The sequence below is a fragment of the Aptenodytes patagonicus genome, chromosome 10 (assembly GCF_965638725.1).
Source record: "Aptenodytes patagonicus chromosome 10, bAptPat1.pri.cur, whole genome shotgun sequence".
Classification (NCBI taxonomy): Eukaryota; Metazoa; Chordata; class Aves; order Sphenisciformes; family Spheniscidae; genus Aptenodytes; species Aptenodytes patagonicus.
In genome coordinates this window covers 3,812,298-3,828,987 of record NC_134958.1, presented here as the reverse complement: position 1 = coordinate 3,828,987, position 16,690 = coordinate 3,812,298, and the positions used below count along the sequence as shown (strand labels likewise).

The following is a 16,690-nucleotide window of genomic DNA, read 5'->3' as shown; positions in this document are numbered from 1 at the left end:
CCCAGAACAGCTACCAGGTGCCCTCATAGGCCTTACTAGCGCCTTTAAAAGAACCCGTCCATTGACAAGAAGAACAAAACAATACAGATCCAATTTTCCTCCAAAATTCAGTTTTTTTAAAATTGAGAACGTATGATTCAGCATGTCCTGTTATCCAACTGCCACATACCCGATTGTTCCCGCTGAGACTATTGTATATAGCTCTAAAGCGTTTTCTTGTATAGGTGCATCTATAGGTTCCTCCCATCAGATATTCAATAACCAGCCCCACATCAATCAGGTTGATTTTATATCCCGGAGGAAGATTTCCCTAGGAATACAAAAGGTATTTTTAGTTTTTCAAATTATAATCTTAAACTTGCTTAGAGTGTTTCTACATGTCACATGACAGCTCTAAATAAAAAACAAATTAAACCTTTCATGATTAAAAAAACCCATCTACATGGCTCAATATTTATCAGTTTCAAAAAAAGACAAGGTTATAGCTTCTTTTCTGTATGATCTCCCCTAGCAGGGTAGATGTTCATTCTGTCTGGGGGGCGGACTGGTTTTTGTCTATTGTTTTAACAACCAAAATTACTCCTAGCTGGGAGTATCAGCTTTCAATCCCCCCAAAAAGCAAAACAATCACAAGTAAGATGAAAAAGACAACACTCAGTGGGTTTAACATCTTCCTGGCAGCAGGGGACTAAGCATACAACAGCAAGTACTGGAAACAACAGAATGACTGCAGAGGTAGCTTATTATTTACAATAAAACCTAATTAAGAAACCTAAGATTAAATTGACAGTCAATTTAGAAAATTAGAAATCATCAAAAAACTAACACTGCTAGTTTGACAGATTTTTACATTTACAGCATACCTGTTTGACATCCCGAACAAGATGAAAGAGTGTTGGGTTAGTTGGGCCTTGTTTCTTTATAAAAAAAGAGGGGGGGGAAATTTGGAATGAGAAATTAGAGTGCAATGACAACATGAGAAGATTACAGTAGAAGCCAAATATTTTTGCATGTTGGCTCAAAAAAAAAAAAATCCTTAGTATGTAAACAAATAGTAGCCATCAAATAAGAGCAAATATTTCAAACTACCGTATTAGCTATAGACTATTTCCTTTTTTGTTTCATTTTACTTCTGTTTTAATTTGGGACATAATTAATACACCCACAGTTTGTCCAAATAGGGGGGGGGGAAAAAAACCAAAACAAAAAACCCCAGAATGCAAAAAGCAGTGTTACGGGTTTTTTGTATTATTAAAATGTAATATTATAGAGGCAAGTTTTAACAAAAAAACATTTTCATTTACAGGAACACACACAGACTGATATTCATATTTACAGTATTGCAGGATCCATAGTAAAAGCTCCCTTACTTTTTAAATCTTTAGTCTGAACATTCCCTCTTTTTACCAAAGTGGATTCTTCCTTCTATGATTTCTTGTGAGTGCATGAACTGTTACTCTTTTAGACATATGGTTACCCTAGCTCCCATACAGAACTCAAAAGCACATCAAGTGTGTAAAAGCACCACCATAAAAGGTTAATTAAAAAAAAACATAACAAAACCTGATCACGTGGGCTCCTTTACAGAGCTTTACTAGCTAAAGAATTCCTTCTTTTTGTCTCTTTTTTTGTCAAAAGCAGATAATGAGCATGTTAACGCAAGCCTAAGTCATATTTGTGTACTACTCACATTAGCTACTTTTTGGTGGAAGGTTTTTTGTTTTGTCCTGTTAGATACTTACTGTTATACAAAACTACTTTAAAATTCTTAAATCAACACCTACAGCAATAAAATTTTTCTAAGCAATATGTATAACTATGCAGGTTCACAAAATAAGCTATTTTTACAACTATTATGATAATATTAACTGCTATAGACAGAATTCATCTTATGAAGCCCTAACAATGCTATCTATAGACCTCATATTGTGTGCACAAGTTGCACCCATCTGACTTTCTCTTGTCCTCTTCCCCACTGTGGTTTACACATTTCATATGTTCCACAACAAGGCTGCAATTTTCCCTTTAGTATCTATCCCCAACATCAGACACAGATGAACATCCTGCTGACAAACTATTTCTGGTATCATTTCTGAAGAGCCAGAAAGCAGCTGTGGCACTATAAAGCAGCCAGACAGCACGCACTTCTCAACTCTAACTTCAGGCCAGCTTCACGAAGCCTTCCCTATCGACACCCCATGGCGTTCAGACTGGTGCACGTGACCCAGTATACAACACGCTGAGCAACTAAAAAGCGTTTCTAGAAGTAGCTTAAAAAGCAATCATTCACTTACTGTGTTATAAAGCTCTTCCAGCCTGGGAATTGTAAGAAATTTGTGCATGCTAACTCCATTTTCAATCAGAAGTTTCACAAATGCAACTCTATCCATCACGAGGGCATCTAACATAGCCTGTTCCAGAGAGCCAACCTACAACGAATAAGTAACAAGGTAGAGCCTGGAGAGAACCAGTAAAACGGAGCATCACAAAAGTAAGCGTACTTAGATTACCTATCAACCTCATTCATTTACGGGGCTGGGGAAACCTTATATGTCTACAAATACAAAGGTGTCACCCTTGGTTCAGAAAATCCCCTGAACTTCACACAATTACAGGATAAGAGAATATTCTGAAGACTTAATCAGCAAGTCTTATACTCTTCCATAGGTATCTCCTACTGACACAGTACATGGGACTAAGTAGATGTTTGGTTTAATGTAGTTAAGCTGTTCTCATAGATTGATATTGGATGAAACACAAAGACATAAAACATTTAAAGCACAATTTGCTTCAAAGACAAATGCTCAGAACCATCATTGCTGTCAACAAGCCTTACGTTATGTACTTTTGACTGCACACTCATGTAAGATTGTGTTTTATTTTTACAGTAATATGGGAAAAAGGCAAGATCCACAATGTAATTTTCAAACTAGTTTGCAGACTACAAAAACCAGACATTTTATCCTCCCCCTCAAAAGACACTGCAGTGCTGCCAACAGTAGTTAATATAGGCATTTTACTAGATGCTTCTTAAGAACTTCCTATGACCATGCAACTGTAAGGAAGAAAGAGCATCTGACTAACATGAATTCCACTTCCACCTTTTGCAATGTCTTTTCTCCTTTAGTTATTAAGAACACTTAGCACATTTCTAAAATTTTTGGACCATTTTCAACTACACAATAACAAAAGAGCTGTAAGACTATGCGGTATGCAAAAATTACTGTCCTCAAAATAAACGTGTCATTATTCTACAGTCTCTCTCTCTACAAAAGTCAAAAGATTCATTCTTTACAATAAGTCGAGTTTTTCTCTTAGAAAATATTGTTCTGCTTAACCCAGACCATTACATACCAGCCATTGTTGCCCATAAACAAAAACATGATTTTTGGCTATGTCAACTCTATCCCATGCAAGTGTAAGAACAAGCTGGTCAAATGCAGATGCATTCGTGCCTTAAGAAGCAAAAACAATGAAAAAAAATTAATTAAAATATAAGACAATAAACATTCTTTCTTCCTAAAAAGGCCAAATCAAGCAATCTACCACAAAGTTATACAGTATATATTATCATTTATGACACGTTATGGTATTATACAATGAGAAAACATAGTAGATAATTATTTGCTTAAAAACTGAAGATTCCTACAGATTATAGTATTTTATAAATAATCCATCATACAAACACTAAACAACAATAGCTGGGGATTCCAAATGCTCTTAAAAATTCAAAGTCTCACCTTTTAACAATGCTGTAAGTATTGCAACATCAATGTCCTGGTGTTCATCTGACCCAATATGAAAAACTGTAATCTGTCCAAAATGGTAAAATAGGGAAAACATATTTTTAAGTTATTTTCAGGCAAAGGTGATTAGCTCCAGTCTTTTATGTCAGGAATTGAAATACATTTAAAAGTCACCTTATCTTCAATGCAATTTAAGTCTATGCTTGATTTAAACTTACCTTTAGTGTGCACTCTGTATTGTTTTCCTAACTGGGTGCCACACAAGACAATTTTTTTATCAGAAAAAGCATAGCAGAAACCCTTTACACTCTTCAATCAATTTGAACTTCTTTTCCCACTATGATTACAATTCTCTATTGTCTATAAACACCACACAGTATTCTGTTTACCTCTCCAGTTCATTCTAGATTATGAGATTAACCTGCCAGCAAACATGTTTAGCCAAATATGACAATTTTAAACCTTAGAACAGCACAATATGATGTCCAAATGAGACACCACTACGTGAACTCAGGCTAGATATAAAGCTCTATAAAGCGCTTTTGCTTTAAGCATGCAGTGATAGTAGACCTTTGTTAGTACAGTCATCATCAAAAGACAAAAAAAAAACCAAAAAAAGTCCCAAGGTTTTCAAAAAATCAAAGCAAGAAAAAAGGACAGCAACCCAAATACAAAATACATACACACTATAAACAAACCAGAATCCTGTCATCTGAAAACAAATAGGCTTGGAAACAACGACAAACTCTGATTACCAGAAATAATCACATGAATTAAGTCTCTCTTGGCCATGAGAGAAAGTATACGTGAAAACTGTATTTGACTATCTTCTATAACTAGAAGATCCACTATGTCCAGAAAAGATTTTTGAATGACTCTTGATCATATACAACATTGAGATACAATTTAATATCATCCACAAATGCACACACCTTGCATAAAAAATTTTTATGGCAAGTTCTACTTACAAGTTCTTTTTTTTTCATGCATTCCAGCAGTGTCTGAAACAAATGAACTGCTTCACTTTGACCAAAGTTAAACGTCTTTTTGATGGTTGAAATTATTTCAGGCTCAGCACCCTCAGGAACATTCCTGAGATTGAAACAAACAAACAGGAAAACACACTGTTACACATGAACAGTAAGAACAACAATGCATTTAGTTAGTTTCAACACGTCCATTCAAAGTCCTGCTCTCCATTAAGCTTATTACTCTTTCAGTGGCAAAATCTTGGGTAACTTTGAGCAGGAAGTATAGGTTGCTTAATCTATGACTTTCTACTACCGCCTCCTAAAAGTAACTCAGCTCCTCTCCCTTTCCTTCCCATACCCAGTTCCGAGATACTCTCAACTGAAAGATTTTGGACACAAAACACTAAGTACTCACCCCTCTAAGACCTGCTTCTGATCTTACTATGGACAAAGCTGTTTGGTTTACTGCTACGTTAGGTCCCTGCCTCCTGGTTCTGAGGCAGTCCCTGCAACAAGGACCCAATATGTTTAAGGATTTATGCCCGTCTGACAACTAACTAGAAATCACTAAGTATTGTGGAGCCCAACCACAACCCTTTTATTATTTGAAACTACACTTAAAACAGACAAGTGTTTTCGACACTAAACAGAAGTGTGTGAAAAGTTCAGTTTTAAGACTACTCAGAAGAAACAATATAGAAACTCTTTCTGATCCCTTTTCAAGAAAAGTTACCACTATGCAACAGCTAACTGCATGAAAATATTTCCATTCAATGTTGTCAAGTGACATTTTCAAGCAGTTTGGTAACATACGATTCTTCATGTTATTCTCACATCTCTGGAAGGTCTGGTCAGCTCTGACTTCTGTTGAGCAAAACTCCTGTGCATACTTAACAGTCACATTTATCACTTAAGTTACTGTGGCTTAGTTCAAATTTGAAGTTGAAGCAGACAGAGCAATTTAAACTAAGAGTCAGGTCCTCTAGTTACAATGGTGTAACAAAATTACCGCACGTAGCTGAAGTTACACACAAGATGTTTCCCCTAATTTACGATATAGGTGTGTCCACTTCTCCTATCCTTTTTGTAAGTATTGCTAAAGCAAGCATACGCTACAGAATTTGGTGCAACTGGTACAAGGTATGTGGGAGGAACCCAGAACTAGAAAAGAAGTCTTGGTCTTTAGCCAGAGCTGTTATTGCAGCCAACCCAGAAAGCTGCATCACAGGCAAGATTACACTCTCTGCTTTTAGCCTTTGCCTTTCCACAGAAAAAGATCTTGCACAATTTCATTAAGGAATGGTCTCAAAACCCATCTACGTATGACTGATAGTTTGGCTAGCAGTGCTAGGACTTACCCTCCCTCCTCTGTTTGCTTGTGAACGTATGCCAATATGTCTGCAGCTCTACCAGTTCCTTCACATACTACCACCGGCACAGGAGGACTCTCTTGAAGGAAGTCTAAAACTGTGAGTATGACGTTGGGGCCACCTTCGAATACAAGTGCCACCACAGGCACACCTTGGCCAATTCCTATAAAGTTGCAAATAAGTAATAAAAACCAGACAATGTTGTAAGTGTATAGGGAATGCTAAGACTGATTTTACATATTTAATAGATCAAGTATGTCCCTTCTATTGACTAAATATTAAAATGCTTCCTGCCAGACATTTTAACTGTTGCTAATGCACAGTTTCAAGCACTGTTTATACTTTGGCCTGGGGGGAAAGCGCTGCAAAGAAGCTGATAAATACAATGGAATACAGTCTACAAAACAGAAGAGATTCTTCACAGAAATATTCCTGAACTAATGCAGAAAAGTGAACATTTTTTCTTCAGGGAACTCCCCTTCTACATTCCCCCCAGATAGTTTCCAAAGATGACAACACGTATACAATTTGAACACATGGAATACATGGAAACCCTTTACTGACAGGGAGTATTGCAAAATCATTCCTAGAAGAGAAAAACACAGAGGTGTTGCCCCATAATTGGGAAAACACCAAAAGAAGTCAGGGCTTCTTTGCACAAACACAATGATGTTTTACAAATTCAATTGCCCTATTGTGAAATTGCAAGTGATCAGTGTCAAAACCATGAATCACCAGACCAGTAAGGCCTGACAACATACTAGTAACTCAAGTCATGTCCATTTGCTTTATCAAAGCAAAATTGACAACTTTATTCAGAAGAACCCTCCTCTCTGGTCCCAGAGAAATCCTAAAACTACCAGCAACATCTAGGGTCCAAAGCAGCAGTTGAAATTTGCAAAATAATCAGACTTGAAACACAAACAAAATACTAATTTTTCTATTTTCTCATTAGGATGTTTGGTGCAAGTACCTTTTTCATCAAAGCATAGTAACACTCAGCCCTCAGGCATCATAATTACTTACTTGCATGGATCCGTTGCAAATTAATAGTTTTTTCCAGTTCTCTCCGCAATTTAACTTCTGCTCCATACTTTCCAACTGTTCCATCATCCACCAGAATGAAATGGGAATGGAGGTTATTTAGGACGTTTAGTTTACTTAACGGGTTTAACAAGGTTTGATATGGAGCAACCACCTAAGTATAAGCACACAACAATGTCTTTTACTTATAAAGATACAAATTTGTTTCTGTGAAACTTAACTTTTTGTCTAGACACAAGAACTGGTGGCTCAACAAGAAGCACTGACACATGTAAGCATGCCTTGGGTCAGGATACACCAACAGCTGTAGCTCTTAACTTCGTGCAGGAAAGCAGATAACTATATCACAAAATAATTCTGTTCTGAAGGACAACAGAGAAAAGATCCTTTGAAAAGGTGTCTTTGGGGAAAACTTGTGACTGCTCTGGCAAACAGGGGCATTGAAGACTCTGCATTAAAATTTTTCAACTTATCGTCCTCTGTAAATGTGAATTCTCTGTAATACTTTAGCATTTTTGTTATTTGATTCAGTAATACCAGTGGGGCGGGAAAAAGGATTAAGTAGTTGAGAACAAGCTCCTCCTCTAGTGCATTTGCATTTTGCAACTTGTTTACACTAATGATCTTGCATAAGTCACAGATGTCAATGTATCTTCATATTAAAGCAAGTATTCCAATGATGCAAAGCAAGTGAAAAAACACGCTTGAGCAGATTTGTAAAAAAAAAAAAAGTCAGATAAATCATTATTTCAGTTAGGTAATTTATCCTTACATCTCTTCCAACAAGGTCATTTCTGTTTTCAATCACTCCCCATGGAGCAATCCCAATAGTGCAAATCTTTCGAGATGATCTGGAAGCATGTTCTCTTAGAGCATCACCAACATGTTTTGCAACACCTATTTGTGAACAAAAAGATTTCAATGTATTTCTTAATAAGATGTGACGTTCAATACAACTGTTTTATTAGTTCACTGGGCCTTTAAGGATCTGGGAACTTATTTGACACAACACCAAAGAAAAAGCACCATACTACATCTACTAGAAGGAAACAAAGTACTATGTATCAGTAATTCAACAAAATAAATATTAGCCTAGTAAGAACTAAAGTTTCTAGTACATTACTGCACTTGTTTTAATCGCATTAACTTTGTCCTCTTGCAGTTTCAGAAACAAAACCAAAAAACCCCCCCCAAAAACGCCACCCCAAAACCAAACCAAAAGCACCCAAAAAACCAAAAACCCCCACCTTTGTGTTGTTTCTCTTTGCAAGACAAAACAGCCTTCCACTTCCACTTCCAACTACACATGTTCAAAATGTATTATTTTAAATTTCACTTGACCAAACTCACTCAAATTTACTTTGCTTTTAGACAAAGCTATGCGTCCATTAAATCTTTTGGCTCTTATAAACCATAATCCAGTTAACTGTGCACATTCACTGGTGGTACTTTACCTGTGTTCACTCCTCCAGTTATAATCCAGGCTCCTGTTGTTACTGCAGCTTTAATAAGACCTTTGCCAAGCAACTGTTTGATGCGTGGGTGAAGTTCAAATTTCTGCATGCCCCCATGTACAGATATAACAAGCTTCGGCAACTCCATCTGCCATTCTTTAAGCATAAGTTGCAGAATAGCTTCAGGCTTAGTGTCATATGACAATCGCACATACTGCAGGCACAAGAAGAGAGTTAAAAGGTTCTTAAAAGAAATCATCACAGAATCAATGAGTAAAAAGAAGAACCAGGATGTACTTCAGGATATATTATCCTATTCCTGGCTACAGACAATGTAATTCACTTTCTCAAAACACGGCAGATGCAATAAATGAACAAGCTTACTGCATGTCCTCCAAAATTAAGGACAAGACAGCAGTTTCGAAAGCAAATTTTGGAAAGGGAACAACTATATAACAACTATGTTATTCCATCCTACTGGCACAACGACCTAGAAAAATGAGTCTTTATGAAAGCATTGGATGATCTCTAAATTAGATGAAATTCAGAAATATTTATAAAAGTTCTGCCATCTACTGGGGAGAAGCTTGCATGTCTCTTACGAAAAGTTTTACAGAGAGTTGTTCGCTTTTCCTTCCCTATTCCTGATGGGAAGGAAAGCTATATTCTTTGATAGAAAGCTTCAAAACTAGCAGCTTTTTAACCTGCTATGTTTAACAGCATAAGATTAAGCAGTTGGTTGATCAGTTAAAAATACTGTTGCATCTTTAATACAAGCTATTCAATAAACCCTACCTGAATCAAGTTCTAACTAAAAAAAGCCATCACTATTCCAATAAACTGGTTTTAGCAACCCCACTAGCACTGCAGAAGTAAGGACAGAAATGAGTACAGGCAGCTTGCTATTTTCTGTACTCCTGGAAAAGGATTCACAGCAGTTTTAAGCTATACTAAGCGTACAAAGGAACACATATGCTGCTATTACCAACATGAAAGAATTCTGCTAAAAGCCCTCCTCTCCACAGAGACAATCTCACCTAGAGCACTGGACTCTCCGCAGGGGCTCTGCCAGCTGCATAAGGAACACAGCTCCCTCATTCAAGTGCTTCAGTTTGGCCATAGGAGCCACACTGTATCAGAACTCTTTGCAGCTTATAACTGCATGAGCATTAAATCATTTCTACCACACCTAGAAATCCTTTACAAAATGGTTATGGAGAATATGTCAGAATTTCCAGTTTTCTAGCCTCTCCAGTACATGTGCACTTGTGAATTGAGCTGGTCTCCAAAATTTTGATTTATTGGTATGCTTGTTTTTAAGTAACCCCCTCTTCCAAAAAACTTAGTTATTCTGATCAGTACAATTATGCTTTAATAATTTTGAACAAACCTACTAAAGAAGCATATTCCACATCTGTCCATAATTTTAAATTATTTTTCAGAGTTTGAAAATTATGAATAGAGGGTTAAGATAGCAGATGTTACTTAACAGGTCCTATAAAAATTTAACTTTAGCAAGTAAGCAAGCAGTACAGATGAGTAAGCTGTATTTTCATGGTCTGGAACAGTGACACTGAATTCTTAATGTAATGTTTTGCTGAAGTGATTATGAATTCTTATCACCATTTGCAATTTGAAGGTAAGCCGGTACATGAATACAACTAATTCTGATAGATCTGAGCAAATTTTGTTACAAAAAATAAATTTAAAAATGGAAGTTAGAAATAATTCAGATCACAATAAAAAAAAACAAACCAAAACTAGAATAGTAGAGGGCACTGGTTTGTCACAACATGGGTGACATAGTTTTCAGCCTTCAATTTCAAAAGTTAAATGAAGCATCCACCATCTCTATCAACATGTTCAGAGTAAGAAAAAAAGAAAGTGTCATACGTGCCTTAGCCCTGTAAGAATGAGAGCCACCTTGAAAGTTGATGACACCGTAAGCATCAGTAGAGGTCTGTTCTGTATGTTTTTCCACTGACCATTCTTCTATTTCCTGCTTATAGTTTTCACCCAGCTTCACATCGGAGTATTTCATAGCAAGACTTGCAGTAAAACAAGCATGTTGTCTGACCAAGCGGCCACAACAGCACCTGCACCCAACCATGTCATTTAAAATACTTGAGTAAATACTATTATTAGAAGACAAGAGAGAAGAATTTCCTTTATCTAGAACAGAGATACATCAGATTTAGAAAGCAAAGATTCTAAATATTATATAAACCTCTTTTCCAGAGCAAGCCCTGTCACCATAAATATTTATAGCAAGAATTAATTACAATACATAATTATTATGCAAAATATTGAAGCTCACTGAGACAGCAAGTTGGAGGCCAGAAGAAACTGAATAGTCAGGACACAGAAAATTGATTCTTTGAAGCCAAATAATTTATATAACATTTATAAATCTGTGATCTATGTATTGCAGACAGTTCTTTATTCATTAGTTATATTTGGTTTGTATCTAACCTTTCACCAACTTGTCATCTGCAATATTGATCAAAACTTTTAAAAACCCTATTATGAAAGTGCTTATTTAATGGAAAAAAAAAATCATAAATATTGTAATTACGAAGAACTCTCACCTGACAAGTTGCTGACAAATCTGACATCCTGGAAGGCACCTATAAGAAATATTTAAATATATGAGTAAACTTCAACTTCAATTTGGGGGGTAGGGGGGTGGGGAGGAGGCGACAGACCACTCACACCACTTCATGTGCTTACAGAAAGATTACTTAACAAAAGAGATCTCCAGTAAATGGAAAACATGCTGCCCAAGTTTGCCCGTTTTTAACATGGTAAATTGTCTGTCTTTATTTTACATGACTGTAGTATACTTGGCACATAAAAACACATAAACATGCAAAAGCTTCAGTCCTGAGACTTCGGACGGGTTTTCAGGCTTTGAACCATCAATATATCTGAAGCCCAGGAATATTTCAGACCAGATTATCTGCAGTACTCAAACTGAAACATTTTTGCTAGATGCTAAGAAGTTACTTGCAGACCAGCATTTTCTTGGACTCATTCTAACTATACATTGCTGCATCTATTCTACAAATTCATCCTTCTAATATACATGCAAGTTGAACTGCCTGTGTGGGAAGGTTATTTAATCATTTCTGAGTTGCATGTGCAGAAGAAGGTATATTTGAACAAACCTTATACAGTAGTGTCTTTACGTAAAGTTTATTATATAAAAAGAATGCTTCATTTCTACCCGCTTCCATCTGAAACATTTTCTGTGTTTTCCTGCTAACAGCTTTCTTAACATTTAAAAATTAACATAGCAGATAAATTTATACCACTGTTTTCCATAATTTTCATAAGCAGCTGTTAATCAATTATGGTTAAGAGCTAGTATGCAAAAGTGTACAAATACAGATGTTATACAGTAGTCTTAAACTGTTTTCAGACTTTGAGCATAAAAAATTTTTAAATTTTGTCCTCTATAAAAGTTACACTCTGCTATTAATCATGTTTTTAATACTGAACTATAGCTTTAGACCTTCTCTAACAGTTATTAAAGTACAATTATCTATACTAAAAGGTACAGATCAACAAAACATACCAAATACTCCTGTCTACATTTGATTTATTTACGTATAATTCACTAACAACAGTAAGCAATATTTAGAAACCAAAGGACAAAATCTGATGGAAAAGTTGTAAAGTCCGTCGTATGTTACAAATGGGTTAAACTAAAAGGGCAAATGTTGAAGATCCTTTTGTTCCTTGTGAAATGCTCTGGAAATTTTAACAGCTTCCTAATTACTTTGTTTGCATTTGCAAATTTTCCATGTGCTACAATCACGGCTATAAATTCTAAGAGCTTCTCATGTCACATGGTTTCAAGGAATGTGGTGAATTATTTACAATAACTTAAAAAATTCTACAGCACTTACTTTGTTCTTTTTCTGCCTAAAAACAAAAGTTCTTAAAAGAAAAACAATACTCTGCCACAACAGAACAAGAGATATTTACAAGTGTTTTCATGGAAAAGGCTGAAATAGAAGTTTCGAGAAGTTCAGAAAGAAAGGTTTCTCAGCTGCTCTCAAATATATGGAGCTAAAAAAAAAAGCTGATCTGAAGTCCATAATGACAATAGTAAACATTTTGGGAAGACAAAACTGCCTTAAAATACCAATTTTGAATCTATTTTCAATTTGACCTTCCTTAATCTGTGACACAGATGTCATGACCACGCACATCAAGTTCAATCATTGTAGAAACTCTTAAAATTATACCTATAACATTTAGTGAAGGTAAACTCGACCAATTAGATATGTTAGAGGTGTCACTAACTTGCCAGATTTTACATCTCTAATTTAGCATAAGGTAAAAGCAGCATGTGAGATATGCAAAATATTCTTCATTAGTCTCAGCCTCCCCTCTAGAAACATATTTCCCTGTTTTTCAGCCTCATTTTTTCCTTACAGAACTTAAGAATGAAAAATTACTAGATACCACATGAAATCTTTTGATATCCAAACTGTTCTTATTTTATCTATCTTCCCTGGAAGCAAATATTTATTTAGTCTTTGTTTTATAATTTTTTTCTCCCACCACAATTCTTGTTTTCTTTATTCTTCTATGAATTCTTCATCCCTTTTTCCTGCACTGTCAGGTTTATTTTTACACTTCACCCTACACTCACACTGCTAGTCTTTAAATTCCAATAGAGTATATCTCTAAGAGACTTTCTGACTTCAAAACTATGCCACCAAAAAAAAAAAAAACACAAAACACAAAAAACCCATACAACCTCCCCCCCGCCCCACTGTAGACACACCATAGACATCACTAGGAAGACTGGTAGGAAGCAGCAGAGAACAGAGGAACATTTATTAGAGATTTCTGCAATGCCAAAGTATTTTCAGAAAAGGAAAAAAAAAAAAATCCAAGCTAGACACAAAGAGTGACAACGCCCAGTCACGAAAGAATGAACTAAAGACAGTGTTTTATACAGATAGAGTAGTTATTCCAAAATTCTATTATATACTCTCTTTACAATACTGACTTTTTTTTTAATTTTTAAGAGCAGCAATGAGTTCTTGCATCATTTCTCGTTTACCTGTGGGGGTCTTTTGAACTTGGTATAATATACACACACTCCCTCTTGGTGAAAGTATTTTCTATCCAGGATTTCTGGGACTGAAAAATAAGAAGTGTAACAGTATTATAAAATACAAATCACACAACCTTGCAATGAAAAATGCTTTTTAAGGAAATAAGAATTAGAACGTGAGGGGTTTTTTATTTAAAGATGAAGGCAAGTAGTGTCTAACATAAACAAGTTAAATTGTCATTTACTGTTTTACTGTCTCCCAAAATACTAACAAAACCATGTATGAACCTATAAAAGCAATTCACACTGCCTAAAAGTTGAGATAACCAGAATCATTACGTAACTTATTTTATACACAAATCTGTTAAAATCCAAAGTAATCTTTTTTCAAAGCTAACATTTAAATAGCAAAAATCTCAATATGCAAATAAAGATGTACCAAAAAACCCCAAACAATTTCAAAATATACTGTTTACCTACCTTGCTAAGAACAAAAAAAAAGTTAACATTTTTGAAAATTAGCTGCACTACACTGAGATAACAGTAATTTAATCTATTTACCTCTTTAATAAAGTAAAATTTTAATCTTGAAATTGCAGGTAAGGAAGTTTTCTAACAACACTGGCAATCTTTTCTAGTAGCAATAAATAGGTCATAACCTTTGTTCTTCATCAAGAAACTTTTCATTTCAATAAATTTAATTAGCATCTCTAAGCCGTGTTTTAAGCTTAAACTTGAAACATGTTCCGAAACATGAAATTAAGGATGTTTACTTCTTCAAATGCTTACCTACTCTAATAGCTGGACATAATTTAATTTCAGTTGCATTAAACAACCATGTAACATTATCTTACATGATAATCTCAGGATTACACGCTAAACAATATGCATAACGCCCAATGTCTATGTCATGTTTCAGCAATACATTGGGAAAGGAACTCAGACTTGATTTTTAGTAACTAAAACCAAGAAAAAATCTTGGGATGCCAATTTGCACCTTATGCAATATTGCTTTAAATCCTCATTAAGATTATATTAAAATTTCTTCATTGCTAACAGTATGCCCTGTTCTACATTTACATTTCACCTTTAGAAAAATTTGAGAAATTTCATACCTGTTCTATTTTACAACAAGGGGGAAAAAAAGCTGATGTATATTATTCACAGGTATCTAAATAGAGGTCTGTGGAAACTAGGAAGGAATTAAGTTGGTTTTTTTTCCCAGATTAATTGTAACAGAAGACTCAGTAGAGATGGATGGTTTTTCCACTCACCACAATTTCAAGATCAGTTTAAGATAATACAGAGAAATTATTACGAGCAAGAATGTACCAGCTAGTTTTAATATAGGCCCCTGGAAAACTGTTCCTCAACTGCCCACCCTCTTTCAAAACGTTTCCCAGACTCAGCAGATCTTTCCCACGTTATTCATCATGCTCTCCTTCCAATATTTTAGTGAACTTTGACTATGAATCTGTCAAGACGGCAACAAACTGCTGCTCCAGTTTCTGTCTTCACATTAAGAGGGCCACCAGTCTCTTCCAAGGAGGATGGAAAGTTGCAGGGTACAGGCGCTTCCCAAGAGAGAAAGAAGGGTAGGAGAAAGGTAGAGGCACAATCCACAGGGAAGAATCATGGCGGGGAAGAGGAGCTGTAAACAACAGAATGAGCACTCACACCATATATTTTACATTTAAATTAATATCTTAAACACCTGGAACAAATAGCCAAAGCCATTATTTGTTACTGTACTACCTCCTTTCCCTATACATGGGAAAGAACGATATTAGACATTATATGCAAACATGGTGTTATGAAGGATTCTATTACATTTATGGTGCTTTTGCCTCTTCTTTGGTTTTTTCCTTCTCATTTGGAGCAGAAGGTCAAAATGACTGACTCTTAACAGGCTTGTGAAAGAGACAATCTCTTCCTCTGCTGTCCTCAAAATTCACCTCTAATCTTTCAGTAGCGTTCTCAGTTCTTGGATAAGAGAAGCACATCGCTTTCCATGAAGGAGCTGGGTATTTCCTAGGACACCTGTGCCTTACAGGAACTGGGCTCAAAACAGCTTTCTCTCTTCTCTATCAGAATATTAGCAGTGTTATAAAAATAAATTTGATATATGTGTATATGTACATTTATATATGTATATCATACTATATGTAAAAATATACATATAGTAGGTAGTCCAAATTTTTAGCTTCCTCCTCTCATAGTATTTTTTTAGCGCTATTAAGCCTTAGCAATATGAATCCCAGTTCTGGAAGCTGCTTTCTGCTTAGCTGAGTATCCCCACTGTTTATGTGGGTACGTATTTTTGTACTTCATTTCTTAAAACTGAGGTCTTGTATAGATCATTACTTTAACATTGCAGTAGTTTAAACTTACATATGAACTCTGCAGATCCTCCAGAATATAAAAAGACAAAAGAAGAGTAATTTAATACTTAAAAGTTTTAGTCAGCTGTCTAAAACCACACCTTGAAGCACGCTATCATAGGCATAACATGCTAGATATTGAAATCTGAAGTATATAAACCACAAGTAATTGCGTCAATTGCTCCATGCAATATTGTTTTATTATTAAGTGGTGATCAAAGCTGGGGACAAGGAACACTGGCTGACAACGTGCAACACCACTTTTCATAATAAATGGATCTGAAAATTAAAAAAAAAAAATATTAATTTCTATCTTAAAGAATGTACAGTGTTAACCACTCATCAAGGATTTCTCTCTATTCTTCAGCAGTGAAAGTATTTTCAGTAGACCATGGGTACATCTATGCTATTTACATGGAGGAAGCTCTATAATGTTATTAAAACATACTCAGAACTTTTCATTTGGTAAAATTAGACTCTCTCCAGAAGCACTGCTGTATGCTGATCAATCTTTATCACAAGAGATTTTATACAGAACTTGGTAATTAGAGAGTCTTGTTTTCAGTTGAGGAGAGGAGAAAGGGGAGCAAACCAAAACCAGAACAGAGTAAGCGAGAGTAAGTAGGTAACTAAGAGAACAGACACTTCCC

The 16,690-nt window shown here is 35.5% G+C and overlaps 1 protein-coding gene across 3 annotated transcripts in view; it reads right to left on the bottom strand.

The window, feature by feature from the left end:
- TRPM7 (transient receptor potential cation channel subfamily M member 7) overlaps window positions 1-16,690 on the bottom strand; it is a 53,334-nt gene that overhangs the window by 24,069 nt on the left and 12,575 nt on the right. For 2 of the 3 annotated variants that reach the window (XR_012996155.1, XM_076347837.1), the window contains exons 1-12: window positions 11,174-11,208; window positions 10,483-10,681; window positions 8,586-8,799; window positions 7,904-8,028; window positions 7,114-7,285; window positions 6,076-6,250; window positions 4,715-4,838; window positions 3,741-3,813; window positions 3,355-3,455; window positions 2,295-2,429; window positions 864-917; window positions 170-310 (exon numbers count right to left, since the gene is read on the bottom strand). Coding sequence is in view for 2 of the 3 variants with exons in the window: in XM_076347837.1 (XP_076203952.1) it covers window positions 170-310; window positions 864-917; window positions 2,295-2,429; window positions 3,355-3,455; window positions 3,741-3,813; window positions 4,715-4,838; window positions 6,076-6,250; window positions 7,114-7,285; window positions 7,904-8,028; window positions 8,586-8,799; window positions 10,483-10,626 (1,458 nt within the window). In the remaining variant the exon portion in view is untranslated. Of the gene's footprint in view, window positions 1-169; window positions 311-863; window positions 918-2,294; window positions 2,430-3,354; window positions 3,456-3,740; window positions 3,814-4,714; window positions 4,839-6,075; window positions 6,251-7,113; window positions 7,286-7,903; window positions 8,029-8,585; window positions 8,800-10,482; window positions 10,682-11,173; window positions 11,213-13,665; window positions 13,746-16,690 lie in introns of those variants that run through there. The other variant, XM_076347839.1, reaches the window with a different exon arrangement.